The sequence below is a fragment of the Drosophila novamexicana genome, unplaced genomic scaffold (assembly GCF_003285875.2).
Source record: "Drosophila novamexicana strain 15010-1031.04,08,12 unplaced genomic scaffold, DnovRS2.1 tig00001842-arrow-arrow-pilon, whole genome shotgun sequence".
Lineage (NCBI taxonomy): Eukaryota > Metazoa > Arthropoda > Insecta > Diptera > Drosophilidae > Drosophila > Drosophila novamexicana.
In genome coordinates, this window is record NW_020824899.1 from 158833 (window position 1) to 185100 (window position 26268).

The 26268-nt window shown below is 44.0% G+C and overlaps 5 protein-coding genes across 8 annotated transcripts; 2 read left to right on the forward strand and 3 right to left on the reverse strand.

Moving 5' to 3' along the window:
* Window positions 1-5213: 5213 nt before the first annotated feature.
* Window positions 5214-6648, forward strand: LOC115768593. Of its 2 annotated transcripts, XM_030713243.1 has the most exons (3): window positions 5214-5855; window positions 5919-6130; window positions 6186-6648. In XM_030713243.1, the coding sequence occupies exons 1-3, from the start codon at window positions 5360-5362 to the stop codon at window positions 6249-6251; spliced, it is 774 nt and encodes a 257-aa protein (XP_030569103.1). In that variant the 5' UTR covers window positions 5214-5359; the 3' UTR covers window positions 6252-6648. The 2 variants fall into 2 exon arrangements, with proteins under 2 accessions (XP_030569103.1, XP_030569102.1); XM_030713242.1 differs by having other exon boundaries at window positions 5215-6130; window positions 6186-6646.
* A 1007-nt stretch (window positions 6649-7655) lies between these two features.
* On the reverse strand, window positions 7656-12129 carry LOC115768573 (neutral alpha-glucosidase AB). 2 transcript variants are annotated; one of them, XM_030713210.1, is made up of 5 exons: window positions 12069-12129; window positions 11419-11633; window positions 9972-10727; window positions 8427-9912; window positions 7656-8351 (listed from the first exon to the last, which is right to left on the reverse strand). In XM_030713210.1, the coding sequence occupies exons 2-5, from the start codon at window positions 11523-11525 to the stop codon at window positions 7923-7925; spliced, it is 2778 nt and encodes a 925-aa protein (XP_030569070.1). In that variant the 5' UTR covers window positions 11526-11633; window positions 12069-12129; the 3' UTR covers window positions 7656-7922. The 2 variants fall into 2 exon arrangements, with proteins under 2 accessions (XP_030569070.1, XP_030569071.1); XM_030713211.1 differs by lacking the exon at window positions 12069-12129 and adding an exon at window positions 11981-12018.
* Window positions 12130-12797: 668 nt separating this feature from the next.
* Window positions 12798-13954, reverse strand: LOC115768576 (putative glutathione-specific gamma-glutamylcyclotransferase 2). Its single transcript, XM_030713215.1, has one exon. It carries the CDS (start codon window positions 13882-13884, stop codon window positions 12931-12933), a length of 954 nt encoding a protein of 317 aa, XP_030569075.1. The 5' UTR covers window positions 13885-13954; the 3' UTR covers window positions 12798-12930.
* Window positions 13955-14276: 322 nt separating this feature from the next.
* Window positions 14277-22628, forward strand: LOC115768595. Of its 2 annotated transcripts, XM_030713246.1 has the most exons (5): window positions 15441-16119; window positions 21373-21582; window positions 21653-21835; window positions 21907-22365; window positions 22451-22628. In XM_030713246.1, exons 2-5 carry the CDS (start codon window positions 21466-21468, stop codon window positions 22583-22585), a joined length of 894 nt encoding a protein of 297 aa, XP_030569106.1. In that variant the 5' UTR covers window positions 15441-16119; window positions 21373-21465; the 3' UTR covers window positions 22586-22628. The 2 variants fall into 2 exon arrangements, with proteins under 2 accessions (XP_030569105.1, XP_030569106.1); XM_030713245.1 differs by lacking the exons at window positions 21653-21835; window positions 21907-22365; window positions 22451-22628 and adding an exon at window positions 14277-14489 and having other exon boundaries at window positions 14560-16119; window positions 21373-21440.
* Window positions 16129-22759, reverse strand: LOC115768594. Its single transcript, XM_030713244.1, has 4 exons — window positions 22697-22759; window positions 17149-17263; window positions 16887-17078; window positions 16129-16812 (listed from the first exon to the last, which is right to left on the reverse strand). Exons 1-4 carry the CDS (start codon window positions 22705-22707, stop codon window positions 16186-16188), a joined length of 945 nt encoding a protein of 314 aa, XP_030569104.1. The 5' UTR covers window positions 22708-22759; the 3' UTR covers window positions 16129-16185.
* Between the last annotated feature and the right edge of the window lie 3509 nt (window positions 22760-26268).

A 26268-nucleotide genomic window follows, 5' to 3' on the forward strand; every position in this document is an offset into this window, starting at 1 on the left:
TTATTATTTTTTTTTTTTTTTTGTATCCTTTTCGACTTGTTTGGAAATAAATACCGTGTTAGCTGTTGCCGTTTGTCAGTCGGTCGTTGGGCGCGTTGTTAGAGATACACCCCCTCCCCCCACACACACACACACATACCCCCCTTCCCGTAACCCTTGTTAGACCACCTTTCGCACACACACACACACACACACACTTGGCCGTCTGGAGCTGCACATCAAACGTCAGGAGCCAGCGCAGCGCGTCAGCTCGGAAGGAAGCTGTTGGCTGTTGCCTGTTGGCTGTTGCCTGTGAGGCACATTCCCCCCCCCCCCCCTCCCCGCTCCCTTGGCAAGCCATCACAGCGCCCCCCGGCCACGCCTCGCCGCCCGCGCCCCCATTTGCCACTGTTTGCCTATTCCTCAGAGTGGCTCCCCACAAAGGCTGTGAATGTTTACACTTTGGATTTGCTGCTGGTCGTCGCATTTTTTTTTGGCTTCGTTTTTTATATGAAATTTGTTTGGTTTGCTCTGCTTTTAAATGTGTTTTTGGTTAACGGTTGTTATGGCAATGTCTTCGGGTTGGGGGCGGGGGCCAGCGCCGTGTAGCAGCGGCTGTTGCCACTCGAAGCGCACAGCAGCCACTCACTGCCAAATGCGGGCAGTGCATCATCTAGTTTTCTAAGCGAGACTCATTTCACTGCACACAGCACTTAAATTTCTGCTTATGCGACGTTGCCAAACTGCACAGCAGTAATCATTTTGCCTATGCTATGTTGCCAAAATGCACACTTATACAAATTTACTAGTGCTACGTTGCCAAGCTGCACAGCACCCAAATTTCTGCTTATGCTATGTTGCCAAACTTCACAGTACAACAATTGTTGCTCGTGCTACGTTGCCAAATTGCACACCATTAAACAATGGTGCTGCCAGACTGCACTGCACTCAAACTTTTGCCTATGCCATGTTGCCAAACTACATAATTAAAATCCCAGTCAATTTACTTGCTACTTATTGCGAAACTTCAGAGCATGTTGCCATAGTATACTTATTTTAATCATATTAGTATTAATGGTAGGGATCGTTCTTTTAACAAGTGCTACGTTGCCATACTTCACAAAATGTCTTTTGTAATATTGGCAAACTTCACTTCTAAAATACTTATGGAATGTTACCAATCTTAAAAGCATCATTTGAGACATTGCCAAACTGCACTTCTTTGAAAATTACTTAAGAAAATGCTATGCTGCCAAATTTCATTTCATGGCCTTTCAACTTTTCAGGGTCTATTGTAACAAACCATATATTCTACTTCACTTCACTTATTAAGTACATATACAAATACCATGTTGCCAAACTTCTTAGGACATAGTGCAAATGCTATGTTGCCAAGCTTCTCCATACTGATTATTACAAATACCTTATATGTAGCCCTACTTCTCCCTTTCCGATTATTACAAATGAGATGTTGCCAAACTTCTTAGGACATAGTGCAAATGCTACGTTGCCCAACTTCAGAGCATATTCCCACTTGTAGCAAATCCTACGTTGCCAAACTTCTCCATACTGATTATTACAAATACCTTATTGCTAAACTTCCCAGCACTTAGTGTAAATGCTATGTAGCCCTTCTTCTCCCTTTCCGATTATTACAAATGACATGTTGCCAAACTTCTTAGCACTTAGTACAAATGCCAGGTTGCCCAACTTCAGAGCATATTCCCACTTGATTGCCGCTACATTGTCAAATTTGATTGTCTAAGCTTGGCAAATCTCTGTTATTACTGTACAGGATTTGTCGCGCTTTGTCGCCCAGCCCATACCCCACCGAAGGCTGGATATCACCTGTACACGTGTGTAATATAGACTCGCAATCTGTGAATAGTTGCAGAGCTTGCACCGTCTCCACACAGACAGACACACACATGGCGCACAATTTGTGCCACTTAAGTGTTGCGCATCCATTTCCGCTTAGGAGGCGGCAGCCACAAAGCCCAACCAGAAGCCCAGCCCCAACCCCTGAGCGAAACCACAATTCACCCACTCAACCACAGACACAAACGCAGTCACATTATCCTTGCCTTTATTTTTTTCAATTTTCACTCGAGCGTTGATTGAAATGTTCAACGAACGAGGCACACACACAAACACACACACAAGGAACAGAGAGAAGCGTGAGTGTAGATGGAGTATTGAAGGACAGGGGATTGGGATTGGGAATTGAAATGAGAATGAGAATTGAGGACATGCAGCAGCCGGCAGCAGTCAGCGAGAAACAAGGCAGCCAGAAAGAGAAGATTCACAGGAGAGTGATGACAATTTAGCTCTTTTATAGCTAGCATTTGGCTACTATCAGCTGTTGTCAGCTGGGCATAAGCTTTACGAGCTATTGTTGACAATTCAGCTATATTCTAGCTAGTATTTGGCTACTTTCAGCGGTCGTCAGCTGGGCACAAGATTCACAGGAGAGTGATGACAATTTAGCTATTTTATAGCTAGCATTTGGCTACAATTCAGCTGTTGTCAGCTGGGCACAAGCTTTACGAGCTATTGTTACCAATTTGGCTATATTCTAGCTAGCATTTGGCCACTTTTAGCGGTCGTCAGCTGGACACAAGTTTCACAAGTAAATGTTGAAAATTTAGCTATTTTCCAGCTAGCTTCAGGCATTAATACGAAACAGAATGTTTGGTTAAAGCTACAAAATCGAAAGCTCTAAAAATCTTAGCCCAGTCGAAAGAGAAATGAAACAAGACAGTTGCACGGATATAGATATTGAGCTAGAAAATAGTTGAACAACAAAATACTATATTTAAGAAAAGTTAATTTCGTAATTCCTATTCTTAAATCTTAAGACGAAGCATTCTCCAAGGATGCAGCGGGCCAGATACCGAAACTCGCATTCCCAAATTTCGCAAAGAATCAAAAAAAGTATTTCCCGAAATGTACTTGAATTCAACGGGAAGAAGCGAATATCCCTTATCTAAATTTAAATCTAAGATTCCATAATTGAAAAAATAGTTAGACGAATTTTCCCAATTTTAAATTTTTCTGAGAAACGAATAATTTTAAAATATTATATGCCCCATCAAAGCAGTTCCCTATATTCCCATTCTTATGTCGAAGCTTATCCCGAAATTCCTGCTCTGAAACTTTGGAAAGCGTATATTTTTGCGACCGAAGCAGATCCTAAAACTCCTATTTCTAAATTCGTTTAGAAAGTGATTAATTTCAAAAATAAAAGTCTATTAAGTTATAAGTCTATTCTAGGCAAAACATTCTATTTTTATACCCTGAACAGGCAGAAGGAAGCATCTCAGACCCCATAAAGTATATATATTCTTGATCAGCATCAATAGCCGAGTCGATCTAGCCATGTCCGTCTGTCCGTCCGTATGCATGAAAGCAAGGATCTCAGAACCTATAGGGGCTAGAGACCTGATGTAGATGCTCCTAGTTCCCGCGCAGATCGAGTTTGTTTCCGATAATCGATAACTTACTCCGTTTCCAAGCAATCGATAAAAATCGATATCGATATCCTGTTTTTTGGGCAATTTTGGTAAATAATAAGAGCTAGAATCACCAAACTTGACAAATAGCTTCTAAAATAGAATATATATATGCATTTGATGTTGGAAGAAGAGGGTTCAGGGTATCCCCTAGTCGGGAGCTCCCGACTAGAACCTCTTACTTGTTTTTTTTATTGCCAACTTGTGCTCAGCAAGCTAAATCAGCCGTTTTTAGCCGCTTTTAGAGCTAAAGCTGGCCGCAGTGGCAGCGCAATGGGCTGTGCTTGAGGGGGATGGGGCTTTTGTTAGGTTTGGGTGGTTGGGCGGTTCGATGGGTGGTTGGTATGTTGTTGCTTTGTCGGGCTTATTTGTTTGTTTGCATATAAATTGCAATGTGCCGCCCGTCGCCTGTGTCGCTTCCATTTTTACATTATATCTTTTTTTTTCTTTTTTTTTTTTAGATTTTAAACTTTGCTTCTTGCCTTTTTGCTAAATGCTTTTGCTGCTTTCAGCCACCACCATTAGCAGTCCGTCAGTCCGTCATTCATTCCGTTTGTCAGTTTGTCATTCCGTCAATCAGGCAGTCCATCAGCTAGTCAGGCCATAATTCATCAAGGACAATCAACGCTGAGGCTCGCGTTTTCCATTTGATTTTCAGCACGCAATCAATTTTGGTTTCATTTTCCTTCTTCTTTTTTTTTCTCATCTTCGGGCTTTCGGGCTGCCGGCTAATGAATTAGTTTCTGCGTCCGCCTAACCGCAGTTGAATTGTAATTATTTTAATGAAAGTCCACAAATTGATAGCTTGTGGCACTGGCAACCAAATTCCATATAAAAACATATTCCAGGCTCGACTCATCGGTCGGTCACTCGTGCGCGCAGTAGTAAAAGCCAGCTGGTCGACAGTACCCGACCGCTGAATACCCTGTACTTGCTGGCGAGCTGAAGTCACGGGCATTCGAGCCTTACTTAATACACAGCGTCTGTGCTTCTTCTTACCTTTGCCTCTCCCTATGCACAATGCGCTCGGTGCCTGGAGTCCGATCGTTATCGAATTTTCAGCGCGCGTTTATAGCACATAACCGTGCGAATTGGTAATACCAAATTGAACGGCCTTTTAATAGCAGCTTTTTCTCGTTTTGATTCTCAGTCAGATAATATTTCAAAATTGTTTACTAGCGGGTATATCCCAGCCTTGCCCTTGGCATGTATAAAGCATATTTGAAATCCATCGAAAACCAATTTAGCACTGTTGCCAACACGTATTGTGGGAAATTTTGACCTACGTCTATAAAGAATATGTGAGTAAACGATTTTAACATGAATTTCGATCAAGTATAATATTGCTAGATTGAGATGCTTTATAGATTTAGAGGCCAAACCATGAGCAAAGAGCTTAACCTCGTGAAAATCGGTTGCGTTTTGATTGAGTTATGCGAGTTCTGGGAAATTTCGACATATATCTATATGGGATAATAGCGGGCATACCCTTCACCGAGATAAGACTTAAGACAGAGACTATTCAAGTCTCTAAAAGTTATTATTCTTAAGAAAGTCGAAAACAATAGAGTCTGCAAATAGTATTTGAATGTGCTGTGGATATCGTTTGATTAGCTTTTTAGCTGGATTCCTGTTTCAAGAAAGTAAAAACTTCCGGAACGTAGTTCACATGGGAGAGGAAACAATTTCAGGCAGTAGAAGCAGAAAAAATCGGAGCTCATTCGCCTAAAACAACTCGTACAATAAACAAATACAAAAAATCCCTCTTTCCAGTAAGACATACAATTTCATAATCATATATATCTTTTTTTGTTTGACCAAAACAATCAGACAAACAAACAAAAAACAAATACGTTTCCAACAACAATATGAAGCTGCGCAGCGGTCTAGTCTTGAGATCTGGAGTGAGACGCAATCCGATGCGGGGCGTCAGGAAGCCAAACGCCAATACAATAACGGCACAACAGGTGAAATCCCTGATCACGTACACCGACGATCTGGAGGATATACTGTGCGAGGCGGGTACCAGTCGACCCAGTCGGCCGAGCCGGGCCAGCCGCAACCTCAAGGCCAGGCAAGCCGCGCCTGCTGCCAAAGGTGCCGCCAAATTGGGTCGACCACGGCGCCCGGGGCGAATCGCTGAGCTCCGGACTCAGCTGGGTGAGATGGGCAATCTCTGCGATTATCGAGTCGTCGATGTGGGCCAGCAGGTCGATATGGGCCCACTGATCGATATGGGTCAGGTTGTTGAGGTGCAGCTGTCCCAGGCGGCCGGAACGGATAGCGATTCAATGCCGGAGGCGGAACTCCAAGCAGCCGAGATGGACGTGCCAGGCGGTCAGCTGGTCAGACGAGCCGCAACAGGTACTAGAGTCGTTCAATACATTGAAATCCTTGACGTCATTACAATCGTTGGAGCCACTCCAGGCTTGACGGACGCCGAGCTTGTTGGACGAGCTGCAGCCACATTGGCCGCACTCAACGCCCTGGACAGGCAGGCAACGCCGGTCGCTGCCTCCGCCGTGAATGCCGATGGCGATCTGAGCGATTTGGATGACGAGGCCGAAACCGAAATGTCGTCAACGGAGGAAGACGAGGAGAAGGCTGAGACAGATGCTGTCCAGGCACGCAAGCAAGAGGTAGGTGCAGTAACAATCCATAAGATAGATGCTCAACTGGATGATATGTTCGCAGGGTTGTCGCCGGAGATTCTGGACGAATATCAAGAGCGCCCTGATGCGGTGGGTGAGCTTTGCCTGAGCCTGCGGCTGGACGACCATTAAATGCAATAGCAATCGCCCGATGATTTACATGTGCATATATATTTTTATAGTTCTTGAAGCATTTGGTGTACTGCTTGGATTAGTTCTTCAAGCTTAAAGTTGCCTGCAACTCCCCAAAATAGTTACTCTAATCATTTATTGGCGTTAGATATTAGTTCAGCGAGCAGGTTCTCTAGCATTCGCCTTCATGACGGGCGATAAATACAACCAAAAAAAAATTCTAAATTTCTCCCAAGTTCCTACTTTCCCATTTTGTTCCAACAAATTATTTTTCGACTGGTATTTATCTACATCAGCGTACGTGCCTTAATGTAATTTACCAAAATGAACAAAAATTATATAATCAAATTGTATATGTTAATTTAACACGTACTAACCATGAGATCTTAAAAATGTGCTCTAAAATCTTGCTGGTCACCGGGAACTTGATTGCATTCATTCTTCTATACATACAAGTATACATACAGGCATTCGTGCGTACATGTATACATGCATAACTGCATGTGTGCATGCACGCTGACCTGCATACATACATGCATGCATGCATACAAGCTGACATGCATGCATGCATACAAGCTGGCATGCATGCATACATACTGGCATGCATGCATACATACTGGCATGCATGCATACAAGCTGGCATGCATGCATACATACTGACATGCATGCATACATACTGGCATGCATGCATACATACTGGCATGCATGCATACATACTGGCATGCATGCATACATACTGGCATGCATGCATGCATACTGGCATGCATACATGGGTACATACATACATACATACATGCATACATACATACATGCATACATACATACATGCATACATACATACATGCATACATACATGCATACATACATACATGCATGCATGCATACATACATACATACAAACATACATACATACAAACATACATACAAACATACATACAAACTTACATACAAACATACATACCTACATACAAACATTACCAAAAATAAAAAATAAACACAACACGAAAAAAAAACTAGAGCCAAAGCAAGGAAACCTGCCTGGCTTACTTGAATTTTTGAGAATCGAGGAGTAAGGCACCACTTTAAAATACGTTGATTTTAAATTTACAGCGCAGCTTGAATTTAACTTTGTCTACATTTTTGCTACATGCATACATATATACATACATATATACATACATACATATATACACACATACACACATACATACATACATACATACATACATATATACATACGTGAATACTGCTGTCACTTTACAAATTTCAGGACAAATGTATTTAAATTTAATTGGATGGAAAAATCTAATTAATTTTAACAGTATAGAAAGTTCGTTATAAGTAAAATGCTACGGGAAATAAACAAAGTCCGAAAGTCAGATTAGATAGAAGCTTTTGAAAGCCTTAGGGAAACTCGCATTAAATTCATTTATTGGAATTGGAATTTACTTTCATCTGGAGCTGCACGCACCCAGCTACGAATAGTTAATCGATGCCATACAAAAAAAAAAAACGTGTAACTATCAACTAGAAGCATACATGGAATATAAAAAAAATTCATGTATATATCTAAGAATAATGTCAGATCCTGCTAGTTGGCGGGGCTGAAGCTATTTGTTGTGCAGGACACTTTTAGTTAATACCACAATCAAACGTTGAGCTTGAGAGCAAAGTCAACATTCATTTTGACAGCCGGCTTGCGCACAACAATTGCCCCATTGCGCTGCTCCACCTCCAGCTGCTGGCTGATGCCATTCACTGTGATCGTGGCAGAGCTCGGCACATGGCCCAGGCCGGCAATGATAATGCGCTCAATCCAGGCGTCCGATTTGTATTGGGGCTTGCCAATGAAGCGATTGGTCAGTTGATTGTCGGCAAACTCATAGCTGACATAGATGTGTTTACCATCGCGATACGCATACGATTTCTCATCATCCAGGAAAAGTGTGCCGGCAGCCTTGCCCTGACGATCCAGGCAAATGACCAATGTATAAGGATCGTTGAGCATCAGCTTGGAGGAGCGACGCTGACGTTCCTTCTTGGGCACAATGCTGCCGCCGCGCTGCCAAACGGGTATCTGCAAAATAAATGAAATTCCATGTGGTTGGTACAGGGCCAGAGCTGGTGAAGATTTGAGAATGCAAGTACTCACCTTGTTATCGTCGACTGGTATGCTCTCGTAGCCGGCGCGCTCCTGCCGCTGATAGGTATCCACATCGTACCAATAGTCGCCGTTCTTCTTATCGTCAATGGCCGGGAAATATACATCCACCTTGCTGACGCCCTGCTGCATCACAGGACGCACCAGCAAACGCTGCTGCACCAGCAGCTGATTATCAATGGCAAAGGCCTCCTTGTCCAGTGGATAGTGGGTCAACATGGGTCGTATCACTGGCTCGCCAGTCTGCTCCAGCTCATAGAAGCCGGTATACCACAACGGCAAGTAACTATAGCGCTTGAGCAGAGCGCTCTTGATGATTTGCCGAGTGCGTTCGGGGAAGAGCCACGGCTCACGGCGCTTGGTATCGATGTGAGCGTGAGCACGGAAGAAGGGTAAAAAGGCGGCAGTTTGATACCAGCGCTCAAGCAGCTCAGCATCTGGATTGCCAAAGAAGCCGCCAATGTCGGCGCCGCAAAAGGAGAAACCAGCGACGGCCTCGGTCAGACACATCTTGATCGAATGCTGCAAATGCGTCCAATCGGCCATATTATCGCCCGTCCAAATGGCAGCATAACGCTGCGAGCCCGCAAAATGTGCGCGCGTCAAAATGAATGGACGCTGGTTAGGATCGCGTTGCTGCAGGCCAGCAAAGGTGCCCATTAGATGCATATGACCGTAGAGATTGTGTACATCGCGATGCTCCCAATTGCCATAGTGCACCAGATCCTTGGGCGCGGTAATTTCGGGTCCATTAAACACAGACGGCTCATTCATATCGTTCCAGATCATGACATCCTCTGTGACAGTCTTGAACTTGGACAACTGATATTGGCTGGCATAATAGTCGCGCACAACCGGATTGAAAAAGTCCGGATAGCTGGCCGAGCCGGGCCAGCACCAGCCCTCGTAGTCATTGCCCTCACGCGTCTTCACATAGTAGCCGTTCTCGGTGCAATCCTGATGGAAGAAGTAGGCATTGTCGCGCTTAATGTGCGGATCAATGATGACCACCAGATGACGGCCCAGTTCGGTTAGGTTCTTAATCATGGTCAGCGGTTCGGGGAACTTGAATTTGTCCCATGTGAAATAGCGTTTGCCATCCGTATACTCAATATCCAGCCACATGGTATCCATTGGCATATTATACTCATCGAACTTGGCCGAAACGGAGGTCACATCACGCTCATCATTGTAATTCCAGCGGCACTGATGATAGCCCAGCGAAAACAACTGCGGCAACTCATGTGTGCCGGTCAGTGCAGCATATTGCTTGAAGACATCAATCGGCTTGGGACCCAGCATTATGAAGACATCCACAATGCCCGACTCGGATATGAAATGAGCCGCTGGTGGCGTCGATTTGCGTGAGCCCGACACAAAGTTAACCAGCGAAGAGACCACATTCGTTTCAGTCGTATAGATATCCACCCAGGTCTCGGCGGCATTCTGCCAGTAGACGCCGGCGGTGCGTTGAGGACTGCAATTAACGGTGTTCAGTGGGACAAAAGAAGAATTGGATAGAAGCACACAACCTACCCATGACCATAGAGCACTGGCACCGAGCCATAAAGCGCCATTTTACTGTCCACAATATACTCGAAGACATCCAAATTGTATAGACGATAGGGATCCGTGCCGGAGGTGGACTTGAGCGCAAAGCTATCGGCATGCTCGGGTATGCCAAAGAGCATCTCCGAGGCGGGGAACGAGAAATCGAGCGCAACGGCCTGTGGTCCGTATGGCTTGGTGTCGTGATGCGACTTAAAGTTCTCCTCCCATGTGCCGGGCTCATCAACTGGTTCACTGGGCGACTGTACGGCATCCGAGTTCTGTTCCTGCTGCTCCTGCTGTGCCCCATCGCCGCCCTCGGCTGCCTCGCCGGCTGGCGCTTGCGCCTTCTGCCGCAGATGCTCGAAGTATAGCCAGTTCTTGGCATTCACCGACACGACATGCACATCGTTCTCATAGAAATCAATGCGAAACGGATCACCTTGTATGACAGCCTTGGCGCTGCCAGACGTAATAGTCAGCTCATCCGATTCCAGCACACGTATCTGTGCTGTCTCCGGCTTGCCCTTTAGCGCATGCTCAACGCGATAGCGCGGACGCAACGGCTGCTTCTCATCGATCTGCAAACGGAAGGTGCTGCCGACCAGAGCCTCCAGCTTCATGGTGAACTGATGATGATTCTCCTTGTTGATCAAGTCGGCGGTCACCGAATCCGTGTACGTGTTCAGTGTGCCCCGTATGAGCGCATATTTGCTGCCCGAGCTCTGCACCTTGCGCGAGCGTCTGCAGCAGAAGAAAAGGAATTACAAACAAGCGATAATGAAAGCGCTATCTTCGGGAAGCCGAGGATTGAATACCCTTGCACATATACAAATGGTTAGGCAAATGTATTCAATCCTTGATACCCGAGAGCTTCGATATATGGAAGTATATAAAGCGAATGAAGCCCAAGATGCCAAGCCTTGCAAGATATCTTGAACAACAATATTGGGTTTAAGCAGCAAGTCCTACAGCAGCTGCATATATGATATTGGCTGATGCAGATCTCTGCCAAGTTTCATGACGACAGCTTCTAAACAGACCAACAGATTGGCCGTCTGTTGAATGTGATCAGATATATAACGCTTGAAGACTGACAAAGCGCAGAAGACAAAATTACAATTGAAGGTAGAATGATGAATACCCTCGTTTTTACGTAACGAGTACAAGATATGAATATGAGCTAGAATATAACGAGGAATTATGCATATTTAACTTCAGAATCGCGTGTTGTGCGATATGTAGTTCTTGGCGTTACACATTCCCTGACAGAATTCAAATGCCCTACGCAAGAGTATGTAGGGTTAATAAGCAAATGTGCATGGATTAGTAAATGTTTGCGTTTTGCTTTACAAACCAACTCTGTGTGCGTGTGTGTGTGTGTGTGTGTGTGAATGAAAGGTCAGCTGGCAATGGTTGGCCTGTTGTGACATACCTGCAGAAGCTGCTCTGCTCGCAGGTCTTGAAATTAGTTGGATCAACGCCAGCAGCATAGTTGATCAGGGCCCCGATGATGAGGCAAACGAATAATGTGAACCGCATTTTTACTGCCCCAGACAGCTCCGCAGGCGTACAGATGATCCTCCCTTCCGGATGTGTTGTGTGTTTGTTGATTTTATAACAGCACAGAAATTCTTTGGCTAGTCTTAACTGAAACAATCATAAATAATATTCAAGTTTAAATACCGTTTTAGTTTTCATTTAAAGCCGACATTTTGACAATTAAATGGAACACGTCAGACGTTTTGCGGCCAAGGAAGCCGGCACCCAATTAGCCCAAATGCAAGGGGAAATCATTAAGTCAAAAGCAAGAAACAAAAAAACAAAAAGGAACGTGTTAACCACAGCTGTTGCTCCCGGCGTCACTATCTTAAATCTTTAATCTTTACTTCTTAATCTGTAATTTAAATAAACTCGACATAGCCGGCAACAGTGCAAACTGAGAAAGTTATGTTTTGTTTGCGACGTCGTGGCGTAGTTAATTCCTTAATACTTACGCTTAGCGGCGCAAGCTAATTATGCGAAATTGCGCCTACAACTGTATCAATTATGCAAATTATCTAAGACTTAAATAATATTAATTACCTGTAGGCCAAAATGGCACTTGCTATTGAAATTGTTGATATATCGTGGATTCTGATATGTTACACATTCAATGCGATATTTGCTATCGATTAATCGTTAAGAAAAGGGTGGCTATTTTTTTAAGTCACAGTAGGTAATAAATATCCATTTGAGTCAGGCTTGGGCCTATTTTAAGGCAGTGGGTCTTACATTTGTTACGAATTCTATAATGTACAGTCACTTTAGCCTTCAAGTGCTAATTCAGTTTCAGCAAAATGCCTGAGTGTTGTGCGGCAACTTAACGATGAATTCTTAATAATTGTTATAAATATCGCCACTGGTTCGAGATGAGAGCTACTTATTGATGGCACTTTATTGTAGATATCGTTAATTTATTTGGCGCCAATTTAAATGCGATGGGAAACAAAACGATAAATTTTATTTCAATAATGTTGCTTTGCTGTTTATGCAAAATACCTAATTATCTTTCTCGCACTTCCAACACAAAACATACATTGTCAACATTTGTAAAAATAATATTATTATCAAATATATATAACTTGTTATCGGAATACTTTTATGAATTCAAATTTGCCGAATCGACCTATCGAACGAGCTGCCATCGATACATCGCCATAAATCAAAGATGTTACTACGGTTGTAAATAATGTGCTATCAAAAAGAAAAAAAAATAAAAATTTATAATACACTTCCCATTTACCCATCGATTAAGAAGTTAAGATTTGATTAACAATCTGTACCCCCATTTTCTATGTATATGTATATTTAAATATTTTACAAATCATGTACACTAAAGGATTGATACTGAAGAAAACAGAAGCAAATCAGAAGGAGCTCGTCCCATGGAATTGCAGTCTGTCGGTCAGGAGCTCTGACCCTGCAATTCCTGGTTAAGCAACCTTTCACGCCAGCCAGGCCGTTGGCAACATGCCCGCAACGCCTCCAAGCGCTGCGCAATCTCCTCCAGCGGCACGGGTGCATCTTTGGCCAAGCATTCGCTCAATATGCTCGCGATCTCGGCGCTCAGTGCCCGCTCCAACAGCACCGGCTCCTCGCTCTCGATGTAGCGCTGTACGCAATCGACGAGCTCGGTGAGATGCTCGTCGACAGCATCTGGGAACAGTTCGCGCATGGCTATGGACAAATTGAATAAATACTCGCGATTCGGACCGCTGGGACCGGCTGAGGTAAAGATCTGCTTGGCAATGCATGGCACCTGCCAAACGTGGCCCGCATACGAATCGTTTGCCTGCCTGGCCACATACATAATGACCTCGATGGGCATTGTGGCGGCCGGATACTCATGGAACTCCAGATTGCAGCGCTCGTAGCCGTTCTTCTCGCGGTAATCCAGATGATCCAGCACCTGGGACTTTTGGGTGGCCGCTATGCGATATGCGACACCATAGACACGGTCCGCGGCCATGTCGCCCGGCAGCAAGGTGACCACACGTCCTGGTTTCTCGGGCACGCCGCGATGATCGATGCTGTGCTGATAGAAGCGACGCTTATAGCCGCAGACAAATCCGCGCCGGCGATCGATATACGGAAAGTCCGCCTTCCACACCAGCGAGCCGTAGCCAAAGATCCAGACATCATCGGCGCTGGGCGCTATGCTCTCCAATTGATTACTCGGCTGTGTATCGAAGCAGTGCAGCAAAGCGGACCGCTCCCCGTTGGACGTGTGCCGCTCGAGCAGACCGGCTGTGGAAGCCAGCTCAGCGAAACATTGCCGATAAATCTCAGCGGCAGCCGCTGACAGTTCCGGCGCTTTCAAACTGTTGCTGAGCCGCAAACTCTGAACGAAACGCAACATCTGCTCCAAACGCAATCTGACTGCTACGTCGCCTTTCAAATATCAAATATGAAAAAAAAAAAATAAATAATAGTTGCCGTTGTGAATGGAAATGTTTAATATTCTATCGATTATTCTGTTACGCTGTTTTGCACCCAACTATCGATTTTTGCGCAAATAAATTCACTGCTTGGTATTTTCGGCATACTTAAAACATCTAATTAAATATTAGGTACGGTGGCAAAAATTGAAGCTTAACAATAGAGTGCTTTTAATTTGTATAATAGTAGTCAGCCATTGTTTGCATAATTAAATGTGCTGATTAATATTATTTTGCCAAATTTCAACCTGTGATTAATAACAGCTGCAAAATTCCAATTCGATTACATGTGTGTTAACAGTCGTTATCGAAAGTTGGCAACATCGGCCAGTGTTAACAGCTGTTCGTAGCAGCCGTTTCACTCGCACTTACAGGCAGGCCCCGGGCACAGCTGTGCGCGCTGCCACAGGCAACAGTACATTGAAAACGTAAACAAAAGCTTTTTGAATTTTTATTTTATTGCCCAACACGCGCACACATACCACAAGTAGGCCAAAATGTACGGCAAGGACGATCGATCCAAGGAGTAAGTAATACGTAACCGCAAGCGCTGCATCTCTCTCTGCTAAGACAAGGAAAAAAATTATATATTTTAGCAATCGCAAGAATATGAAGCAGCATAAATACTATCACAAGCAACAACAACAACAACAGCAACAGCAACAACAGCCGCAGCGTGGCGGCAACACATCCTCCAGCTCGCCACAAACGACAGCGGTGCGCAGCATTGTGGATGTGGCCGATTCCAGCGATGAGCCGCGCTTCGCACGCAAGGGCTGGTCGAGCGGCACCCGCTCGCTGGCGCCGCAGAAGAACCGCGATATGCTCGACACACTGCCGCCAACGGACACGGACGATGTGGAGCAGCTGGTCGATGGCACGCCCATTGATGAGAATGCGCGCGCCCAGCTGCGGGCCGGCGACTACAAGCAGATGTCCCAGTTTCCCAGTATGGGCGGCGGCCATTTCAGCTTTGGCGCCGAGAAGGAATGGAATAACATAGCCGAGGGCCAGACCCAGCTGCACACCAAGGCGGCCAGCAGCTACTTTACGCTGAATCTCGGCATGCTCAACTGTGGCCTGCAAACGATACCGTTCTACAAGCGCATGGACTACTCGACCAGCATGTTCACGCGCCAGCAGATCGTTGCCCAGAACGAAGCAGCTGAGCGCGCCGAGCGCATATACCAGGAGCGTGTGCTGCGCGAATCCAATGGCATTGGCAGCGCCGGCAAATCACGTGCGCCCTCTGCCAAGTCCACAAAGGAGCTGCCGCCGGCAACGGGCGCCGCAACAGATGCGCCCGATGAACTGGACGAGCTGCTGGCGCTGACCGATACGCAGCTGGCGCAGACCACCATCGCCACGGGCCAAACACTGCCAATTGCCTCGCCGCTGCAGGTGCAGACGGCGACGCCAACGAGCGCCAGCAAAAACGATGTGGAGCAGTGGCTGGACAGCGTGCTGGACGAGTGAGCTGCCAAGGGCAACGAGAGATAAACTCCAAACGCATTTCCTATCCAATCCAATCGATATGATATATGATATATGCTTAAAGCGCTGCTTGAATAGTTTTTTGTTAAGCTTTAATATTAACGCTTTAATAATACAAATTGCTTGAATTGTGTTCGTTCCATTTGCCATTTCGTTCCATCAACTGTCGCAGGCATTACGCATGTGCGCCGGTTCAAGCTGCAAACGCAGCGTAAAACGCGTGTTGCTCAACACTGAAAGTAACGGCAGAAGCTCCGGCAACTGTCATTAACAGAATTATCGAATGTATCCTTGTTGGTCGTAGAATAGGTTAAATGAAAGCAAATGTATTTCTTTTAAGAAATATGACTTTTGCTGTGCCCCTTAAATAATTTCATGCTTGTTTTTCACTTTTGTAGCCAAATTTTGTAATAAATGAAGCGAACTATTCAAAAGTTTTGTTGCTTTTTGCATAACTTTTTTTTTAGTATTTCTAGTATTGTAAAATATGCAATTCTTGATAATTGGGCAACTCTTCTGGCACATTTGCGTTTCGAGCACTGTGCAAGAAGTTTTCCGAAAGAGCGCAAGTGTACAGTTGAAAGAATATAAAAAATCAAATTTAAAATAATTATTTTCAAGTGTTATTTTGACAATTGTGGCCAGGTGTAGCCAAACTGCAGGTAATTAATTATATTAATGCTCATTTATTGCAAGGGCGTGCACATAACCTCAATTTTTGTGGAAAATTATAACAACCATTCGAAATCCTCATCGTTGTCGCACTGATGATCCGACACAAAGCCATCATCCTCAAAGTCAGCAATGCTGTAGAGGCGCTGATAGAACTCGGCGAGATGCACATGGACCAGCTTCATGAGCTCACAGGATGTCTCCAGGACAATCATGCGCTCCTGCACATGACCGTCGCGCAGCTGCAGCTCATCGCGCAGCTCCTCGACAATGGTGTTGAGCCAGCGAAAGAGCACGGCAGCATCGGCATTGGGAAACTCGAGCATATCCTGCGGCACGCCCACCTCGTTGCGCAGCTTCTCCGTGGAGCCATAGGGTCCGGCAACGAGCAGAGCGGCAATCACGCGCACAATCAGATTCAGGGAGTGTAGATAGTTTTGCAAATAGACCAGCGGATTGACCATGGCAATGGCCATCATCAGTTCGGGATAGGCGCGCAGCCGATATGTATCGAAGCCCAGATCGGTCAGCTTGTCGAGCATAGCCCAGAGGAGGCAGGTGCTCACGATCTGGGCCATGGTGCCCAACGGGCTGGCATTGCGGCAGCAGGTGATCATATTGAGCATATTGTCCGACTCGTTGATATCCAGCAGCGACAGGATCTGGGTGCACAGCTCATGCACCTGCCATAGAGAAGGATATTCATGTATGTATGTATATAGCTTGAACTGCTCGTCCGCCGGCGCGGTCCACCTACATGCGTCTCCTCGGTGCAGGCCATGTAGTCGAAGCAGCGCTGCATGAACAAGGTGCGCTGCACCTGGGTGCTGCTCAGATCGTTGTGATGCAGCATGTAGAGCATCATGCCGGCCACGTGCAGTGCGGCCAGCGGCTCGGCGCCGAATTCGATCTCCTCCCGCGACATCAGCTGGCCAAAGGCCTCAATTAGCTGGCCAACAAAATGATAGACTCACATAAAATAACATTCATGCTGGCATATCCTGGACTCCCGCACTCACCTCTAGCACATTGTCGCTGGTGTGGATAAATTGGGTTTTTTCCTTCAGGCATGATTGGGACACAATCTGACGCAGTTGCTCAATATCGAAGCCCTGCGGGCGTATGGCCAGGTGCCTGTAAATTCATACAAATTAAATCGACATTTTCCCCTAAATCTGTGCTGCCATATCATTCTCTTTTCACAATGTGGCAACGTTGGCAAGTTAAGTCATTTATCGGAGATCAAATCTCTCTATTCGAATTGAGCTCTTACGTAGAAAGAAGAATATATGAGGGAAAATCGAAAATTCAAATTGCTTTTTTAATCATTTTATTTTTGTAACAATTTTTTTCAAGAAAAAGCAATATATAAAATTCAAAATATGCTTGACATTTAGTTAGCAGCAATTTTCGGATAAGCGAGCAGAGAAATTACGAAATTTTATTTTGTAGAAGGCATTAAAAAGGTTTCAATTTGTTGTTATTAGTTTTGATGGCGAAACTTTTTCTGGGAATGTCTATGCATGCGTACTGTATATTCATATATATATGTGTACATATGTGTGTGTGCGTATGCACTTAATAGGTGTTGCTCAACATTGGGTTGGCCGCTGTTAATGGGCAGCTTGTGCAGCCAACTTAACACTGTTTACAATTCGAATGGTGCAGCAGTTTTAATGAGCAGTGCACCATTTTCGCAAGCGCTCAGTGGCCGCCATGTTTGTTTGTGAAATGTGTGCTAGTGATACTTGGCGAAGATTTGCTAAGTATCTTGGGGCCGGGTGACAAGAGCAGCAGCACACACACACATACATATGTATGAACATTTGTGCATACATGCAACCAGCTGCACATTTGCATGCTTGCACGTACATGCATACACACGGGTGTGCATGTGTATGTGTGTCCTTGCAAGTGACTGGCAAAATGCAAGTGCACGCGCGACTCGCACATTTTAGCATGAAAGTTGCCGCCCCCATGTTGCTGCTTGAAGTTTCTTTGCACACTTGGAAATATCTGCTCATTATGCATTCATATTTTGCAATTACTTGCCTTCCACACAAACAAGCACACACACATACACATCCGCACAGCGCAGCGACAGCTAAAAGCGCAAATGTGCGAGAGTGGGAAAGAGACAACAGCAGCAGCAGCAGCAGCAGCGCGGGGGAGGCCAAAAGCTGACTGTTAACGAGCAGCGGCAACTGTTAAGTTGCTGTCTGCAAATATCTATATATGTATGTGTGTGTGTGTGTCCATTTTTTTTTTCTTGCCTTTTTGCTTGTTCCTTTTTTTGTTATTTGCCATTTGGCCCATTTGCGTGCGAGCAGGAGGCGCACTTTTTTCATAGAATTTCCATATTCAGATTTTAATTATGCAGCTGCATGAAAAGATTAACAACTTTTGCCCAAAGACGAAAGCAACGGCCAACACCGTATTGTGCATTTTATATTTTAATTATGCATATTCTACAAAGGCAGCCAAGGGGCCAAGGAACGCACAAACTTCTTGTATTAAATGCATAAATAGGTGCACATGCACATACAAATGTATGCATGTATGTATGTGTGTGTAAGTGCTAGCATCTAACCTAACCTCAAATTGAATTCAAAACACATTCAAATCGCGCTTAAATGTCTTTTAATATTTGCTCTTTACAGCTTTTGGCAGTTTTTGGAAGGAAATCCTACAAGAAGTATCAAATTTGTACTCAAAACTTAGACAAAAAACTAACCTTAAAAACATTAAAAACATTCAAAAACAAACAATTACTGAAGAGCGCTATTTATCTGTCGAAATTCTGTCCACTTTTGACTTGTTGCCAAAGTGCTCTAAGCATATTTCTAGCTACCCCAGCTCAGTAAAAACTAAATCAGGCTATCTAGATTGATTTTATCTCGAATGATGATATATTCAAGAGAGTGCAAGGTGCACAGGGTTGAATTCGGGCTGCAGGGCTGCATTATGCGTATGTCTCTCACGTTTAGCCTGAAAGCAGAGCCAATTATGCAAATCAGCTTAGGCAGTTAACAGAAGGCAACCGATCGCAATCTCAGAGCTTCGCATAAGTCCGGCATTAGAGAGCACGCCCTTGCACAGGACCACAAAGTCGCAATCAATGCCAACTGTATTTTCACTTCAATTAGTTGGCATATAAAAGCCTCAAATTAGCGGAGGGGTTCAACCCCCCCCCCCCCCCCCCCTTCCACCCGCCGCCTGGTACAGCCAGTGCAATTGAAGAGTGTCAAGTGTGGCCCGAAAGTATAAAGAAGAAGAAGAGCGGTAAGGGAAATGACAATCATAACGACGATATGATGCTGATGCTGATGAGAATGATAAGTAGCAACTACCCTTTTATTAGCTAGCTTTTTTTGATACCCTGTACTCATAGGAAATGCCCAAAAGGGGTATCATCATTTCGAGCATGCTTATGTAACATGTAGAAGGATATCTCGCGATATCTACTTCGATTTGTATAAGATCGAGCATTAACTGAAATTTATAGTTATTTAGGTTTTTTTTTCAGTATTTCACTTATTGAATACCTCGTAAATAATTGCAATTCTAAAGATAGAACCTTGCGCTTTGGTTCTGTATTCGGTTTTCTGTATTCTGTTTTCGAGCCAAGTTATTTAAGGGTATTGCCTAGTCGAGCACGCCCGGCACGGGACACGCCCACATGTTTTGCATGGGGTGGGTCGTTGTTATTGTTTAGCCGAGCAATCTGTAAATTTTACGCCTAATTTAGGACAAATTGTTGACATACACTCGCCACTTTCAGTGCGGGGTTAAGGAGGGGTGGGTTTATATATATATATATATATATATATATGCGTAGGTCTGGGCACAAAAGCCAACAGATTTTCATATCATTATGCGTTAATTTGTTGGGTTTGCCACTGTTTCGACGGTTTTTTTTGTCAATGCCGCAGGCGATTTTTGCTTTTGCTAACGAAGTTGTAAATAATACAGCTGCGGCAAGGACAGACAGAAAGGCAGGCCGAGGCGAACCGCAGGATAGCATTTGGCCAGCAACTGGCCGAAAAAAAAAACAAAATACAAAAAACTGTCAAGTTCAATTTGAATTCATTTGAAATTTCTTAAATTGGCAATTAGCTGACAAGCTGTGCACTTTGGCCCGCGCGCCGCCTTCTACGTTTTTGTGGCATAAACAAATTTTGTTGCCATCTACATATTGATTTACACTTGCCATAAACATAGACGAACATTTCATAACAAAAGCACATTTTGCTTTGTTTATGTCTCGTCGACTCTGTCATTCAAAACTTCATTTTGAAGTGACAAATCTGTAAGACAATCGCTTCAAGCTGCAAAGATCGGGCTGACGATATTTCATATTTATCGATAACATATCGAAAATGAAGCAAGTTCCATATCTAGGCGAAGGTTGCCAGATATTTGAATATGCGTATTTCAAAATAATTAAGGATCTTTTTAAGCATTTGAAATGAGAATTTCACTCCGAGAATACTTATTTACGCCTTCAAGAAATCATTTGTTTAATTCTTCAATGGTCTTGAGCTCTTGTTTAACCTTTTCGAAATTATTTTTATACGGTGTAAAGGGCGGGTTAGGGTTGGTGTAGGGTAAAGGCTGGTAAAGTTTGCTCAGATCTTAGTAGAACAGGAAAAACTTTGAAAACTTTTGCTCATTTCTGCTATCCCGGATTTTCCGTTCTGCTCTAAACTCTTATATAGTTAACATTTTTGAATATAAAATATATTTTACTGAAGCAAATTTGCATCAGATACAATTTTTAGAGAGCTCCGGCACCTTGAATATCATATTTTACAAGCGAAAAGGGGAAACCAAATAGTTTCTCCTTTTTTCAGGGTGTATCTTAAATGAGAATGGAGTCTTCCTAAAGTAAAGTCATTTTCCCAGCCAATTGTTTCTTTAGAAGCCTTAAGATATAGCTGAGATAAGGCTCGATTTGCTTGGAAACATCATGAAATTAAGTCTTGGATAAAGTATGCATCTACCATAAATAATGACTAGATCCAGGAGACTCTGAGAAACACATGTAATTTCAAATGGAATCTTTGCCAAGTTTCTCAATTTGAGATCAGCTTTTAAGACGTTTCACGGCAACAATTCGATGCGATTCAATGGAAACGAATGGAAACGAAACGTTGCAGCCTGCGATAAATATCGAATCGCGCCCATCTCTAACACACATAAATGCCTGTAACTGGTTTGTTGTGGCTTGCATATCGTTTCAGGAAAAGAGAGTCCGGTTCAAAGGATAACAAGCGGAATAGGCGGATTCGATCCTCGAGTGAATCGAGAAGCTTTCATTTTGGAGATCGTACAAGATGAGCTATGCGAATTGCAGTCAGTTCTGCTCGCTGGACCAGCTGCGGGCCTGGGTCGAGTGCAGTCCCCTGGCCCACAAGTGCCTCATCATCCACATGACCAACGACCTGGATCAGGTTAGCCAACGGCAGCAGCATTGCCCGGCCAATACGCTTTAATCGCTAATCCCGACAATTTCTGGAATAGATCATAAATGGATTCGAGACGGTGCGCAAATTGGCGCGCAACTGGGATGAGGATATGCAGCGTCCCCTGCTGGTGGCCGTCTGTATGCTCTTCCTCATCCACGGTCCGCTGGAGCCGCAGAAGAATATGCGCAGCCTGCTGTTCCGTGTGCTGGGCCTGATGGATACCAAGGATCCGATGAGCGTAGGTCTTAGCATGCCCATTGGGGCTGGGCTGCACATGATAATCGGTGGCATCAACAACAACATCAACAGGTTCACGGTCATGTCGAGTATCTGCTGGGCGAGCTGCACAAGGTGGATGTGGACCAGGACACAATACTGCTCCATTTGGCGCTCGGGCTGGTGCGTGCCAATGCACGCGGCCTGCCCATTGGCGTCTGCATGCTCTGGTCGATAATTGGCCAAATCTTGAATCTGGACATAACAATGCATCGGTATCGCGAGTTCAAGGAGCTGGCCCAGGCCCTCGGTCCGGTGGCCCGCTTCAGTCTGGCCGAAATGGGCAACAGCCAGCTAAGCGAGCTGGGTCTGCTGCTGGAGACAATGAATCGCATCATGGAGCTGGTGATGCTCACCAACAACGACGACCTCAAGCTGGCCGGCTATCCGGATCATTTCTTTCAAATGCGGCGCAACGATCTCGAGTCCATGCTCAACTGGGCCACAACCATACTCTATCAGATCCACATGAACTGTCGCTGGCTCGGACAGGTTGGCCATCCAATTTGATAGCATTATTATCCATAACTGTAATATTATATGCATTTGATACGATATCGTTTTCTCTGCTGAACAGATTGGCTCTCAGGTCAGCGCTATGGTGAGCATATTGAATCGCATCAAGCTGGAAATACCGGAGCTTGTCGAAGAGGAGGAGCAGCCGAAGATGTGGCAGGCGCCCATCGATACCTACTCGGATCTGGACGACTGATCTATGCCCCCCTATGCCTACACGCAGTATTAAGCCAACGACTCGCTTTGAAAGCAATCAATTTCATGTTCAATTCCAAGAATACATGTTCAATATGCAAATCCAACTTACGGTTCCATCATTTAACTGTTATCCGATACCCTGCCCCAAAGCACAATCAAGCTGCGATCCCTGCAATGCCCGACGAACAACTGGCCGGCTATGCGAATCGGGTCTGAAGCCAACATCGAACAAGTTCGCGTTCGCAGCTCGACTTCAGGCTCGACAGATCGTTGCAACCTAACGCCAAAGAGGTTCGCACTTAATACTCTCTCGCATTTTCTTCGATTTGAAAATCAAATCATATTTTATGCATTTATAGATGTATATTTCATTACTTTGAGTAGAACTCAGAAGACTCAGCGACAAAGCTTCTTTGGTTTCCAATATTAAATTTATGCAATCATACGACATTTGGGTAAATTTGGAAATTCAACTTTCTGCTGGCAAATAATCGGGCCCCTATTCGAAGTATTCGAATCGTTTTTTTTTAGTGTTTTTAAAAGAATTGTTAAGCAATGTTTTCTACAAGTTAATATAATAGCCAACACATATCTGGAAAAGCCAAAGGCAAATGTCTATAAGGCAATCAATCCTTCGGACTATTTCATCTATGGTTCTCAACAAATACCAAATTTTCTATTTGATAATTATCAAATAATATGCCATTATATGCATTCAGTTTATACTTATTTTGTATATATACATACATACATACATACATACAAACAAAAAACAAAAAAAAAAAAAAAAAAAAAAAATATGTGTAAAGTTCCTGCGCTTCATAAATACCGTTTGTTAAGCTCATTTGTGGCCTTTGTGCGGCAGACAAAATGCGACAGATTATGTCATATCAGAGAAGAAGGGGAAGAAGAAGCACAGCAACAACAACAGCAAAGAGCCAACGCACTTGACTTGCGACTGAGACTTTTAACCGTAAAGGCCAGCATCGAGTGGTGAGTATGTTTGTGTGTGTGCGTATTCGTGCGTGCGTGTGTGTGTGTGTGCTGTTGCTGTGCGCCTCTGTTGTTGTCTCGCTCGGGCCTGAAGTGCACTCCTTTTGCGGTTCGGTGGTGGGTTTCGGTTTCGGTTTCAGTTTCATTTTGTGATTAAAATGTTTGTCATTATCCGTTTGGAAAAATGTTGCGAATTGTGTTTGTGCTGCGGGGCGTGTTGACACTTGTCTCGGTGGTGGTTGTTGTTGTTGTTCATTGTTGATGTCACCCGCGTTGTGAAACGCTAATTGTTCTCTATGTGTGTATGTGTGTGTGTGCGTTGCATTTACCGTTAAACTGCTTTGTCGTTAATCTGCAAAAACTCTTCGAGGTTAGAAAAGTTCTTCAATAAACAACTGAAGTTGTTGACTTATTGTATAGCTTTAACTTTGTTAAAACGTTTCACATTTTTTTGTATTATTATTATTTATGTTTTTCCCTCCTTTTATCTCGCATAAAAATTCGTTGTTATTTATCTGATAACTTCTATATTTTTAATATAAATACATGATTTTTATTTGAAGCTAATTTTTTGCTGCTCTTCCTAAGCCATTTAAGCCAATCATATTATGAAGCATCTGACAAGCGTTAATTTATGGTCTTAGGTTATTTATTATTGTTATTATTTTTCAAATAATATTGTTATGCCATCAATATATCAATTTTTGGTTAGAAACCGATCGGATTTCTAATATAGATATCGTCTAAAATACATTTAAAAGTAAATAAATCAGAGGCCTGGCGTGTCATATCAATCAGCTTGATTGACAGGCACAGCACAAGTGCCGTGCCACTCAGCCTTTGTGCTACAGTGATCTATCAGCGTGAAGGATGGGCTTTAAGCAAAAGTTGCACCAATTGAATGGCCGCCACTTCTTCTCAGTCTGCGATTCTTTGACTTTGACCATCTTTATTACCGTTATGGCCCTTTGAGAATTGCTTTGTGTGTGTGTGTGTGTGTGTGTGTGTGTGTGTGTGTATTGCTTTTGCATTTAATTGCGAATATTGAAAGCTTAATGCAATTAATAACTCATTAAATAAATACAAATCAAAGTGGAAGCGCGCACAAACGGCACTGAAAACAGTTGCCAGTTCCTTTTGCACTCAAAGGATGGCAGACGTAAAATGTACCAATTAAAAAATGCAATTGAAATTTCAATGGCTGCGCAAATGAACCGCAAACAAAAATAAATTCATCAAGCCAAACAAACTGTATGAATGCTGCGCGAATGAGGGGAGAAGGGGGGGGGGGGGGGGGGGGGGCGACACCGGTCTGAAGTCTGCCTGCATTTTATTCATTAAATTACATTCACATTTCATAGACAATTTCATGGATAACTGTAATGCTGTGGCGCTCCAACGGTAAAGTTAACGTGGCTTTTTTCCTCTCCTTTATTTTATTTCTAACTTGCTTTGCAGCCGTTAGCGTCGCCGTCGCCGTCGCCGTCGCCGTCGCCGTCGCCGTCGCCGTCGCATGCAGCTCAAGTGTCTTTTTAATTAGCGTTCTGTGCTGCTGCCGCTGCGCTGCTTCCGTTGCGGCCACTCGAACTATGACTACCCACTCCCCCTTCCCCACTCCTACACACTATATTCGCTGTACAGTCGCCTATGTGCAGTGCATCTCTCTCCCACTCAATGGAGCAGCTGCTGCTTGTTAACTGACTCGCCGCAGATTCAATTTGTGGCTAAACATTTCTCGTCCTTTTTGTGTTTTGGCCCCCATCATCGCGAGCTAAATGTGCATGAAAATCTAACCACAAAAGTTGACTGCGACGCTGCGTCGCTGCTGCGCCCACTCTCGCTGCCCGCTGCTCGCTGCTCTACCCAGCCGCTGCTATTGCTGCTGTTACTATTGCTGTCTCGCCCTCGCCCATGCGCTTGGCCATATGCTGGCTGTCGTTGCAGGCTTGTGGCCCGTTTTAATTGCGTGCAGTGCTGTTGCTTGTTTTCCGGTTGGCTGCCATGCCATGCCCATTCAACCCAACCTCACATTTATATAACAACCTATATGCATGTATTTGTGCATGCACATAGCATACCATTTACCATTTACTACTATATAGCGACAAATTGATATCGTTTTGTATCATTCGCTCAAGTTGATTTTTAAGCATGCAGCAGCAACGTTTACTTGCAACTGCAACGAGATTGCCAATGTTCTGCTGAATAACGGTACATGTCTACCTGACGCTAGTCAATTATTGATATTTTCTTTACAAGACTTTAAACCCAATTGGATTGATGAGCTGTTAAATGAACTGTCTACGTTGCCGTTTCAAATCCCAAGCTAAATATGTATATAAACGGCATGTTGTCCAATTGGATTCTTATTGGAGACGCTGAACAAATAAAAGAAATCTGTATTGCTGCTGAAATATACCATCAAAAATCGACTAGAACCAATTGTTTCTTAGAAGATAGCTCAAAACTTTTTTATAAATTGAATGAAAAACAGATAACAGGGTCATATCAAAAGTAATCTATAGCATTTCTTAAGTCTTTTTGTCGGCTAAATATCAGGATCTTTATCTGTAGAGTGCTGCAGAAATCTCATTTCGAACGAAGCCCTTAAGTTATTCCATAATATCCCTTAAGTTATCTTGAAGTTATCTTCCATTAACCATCCAACATTCACATATGTACATCATT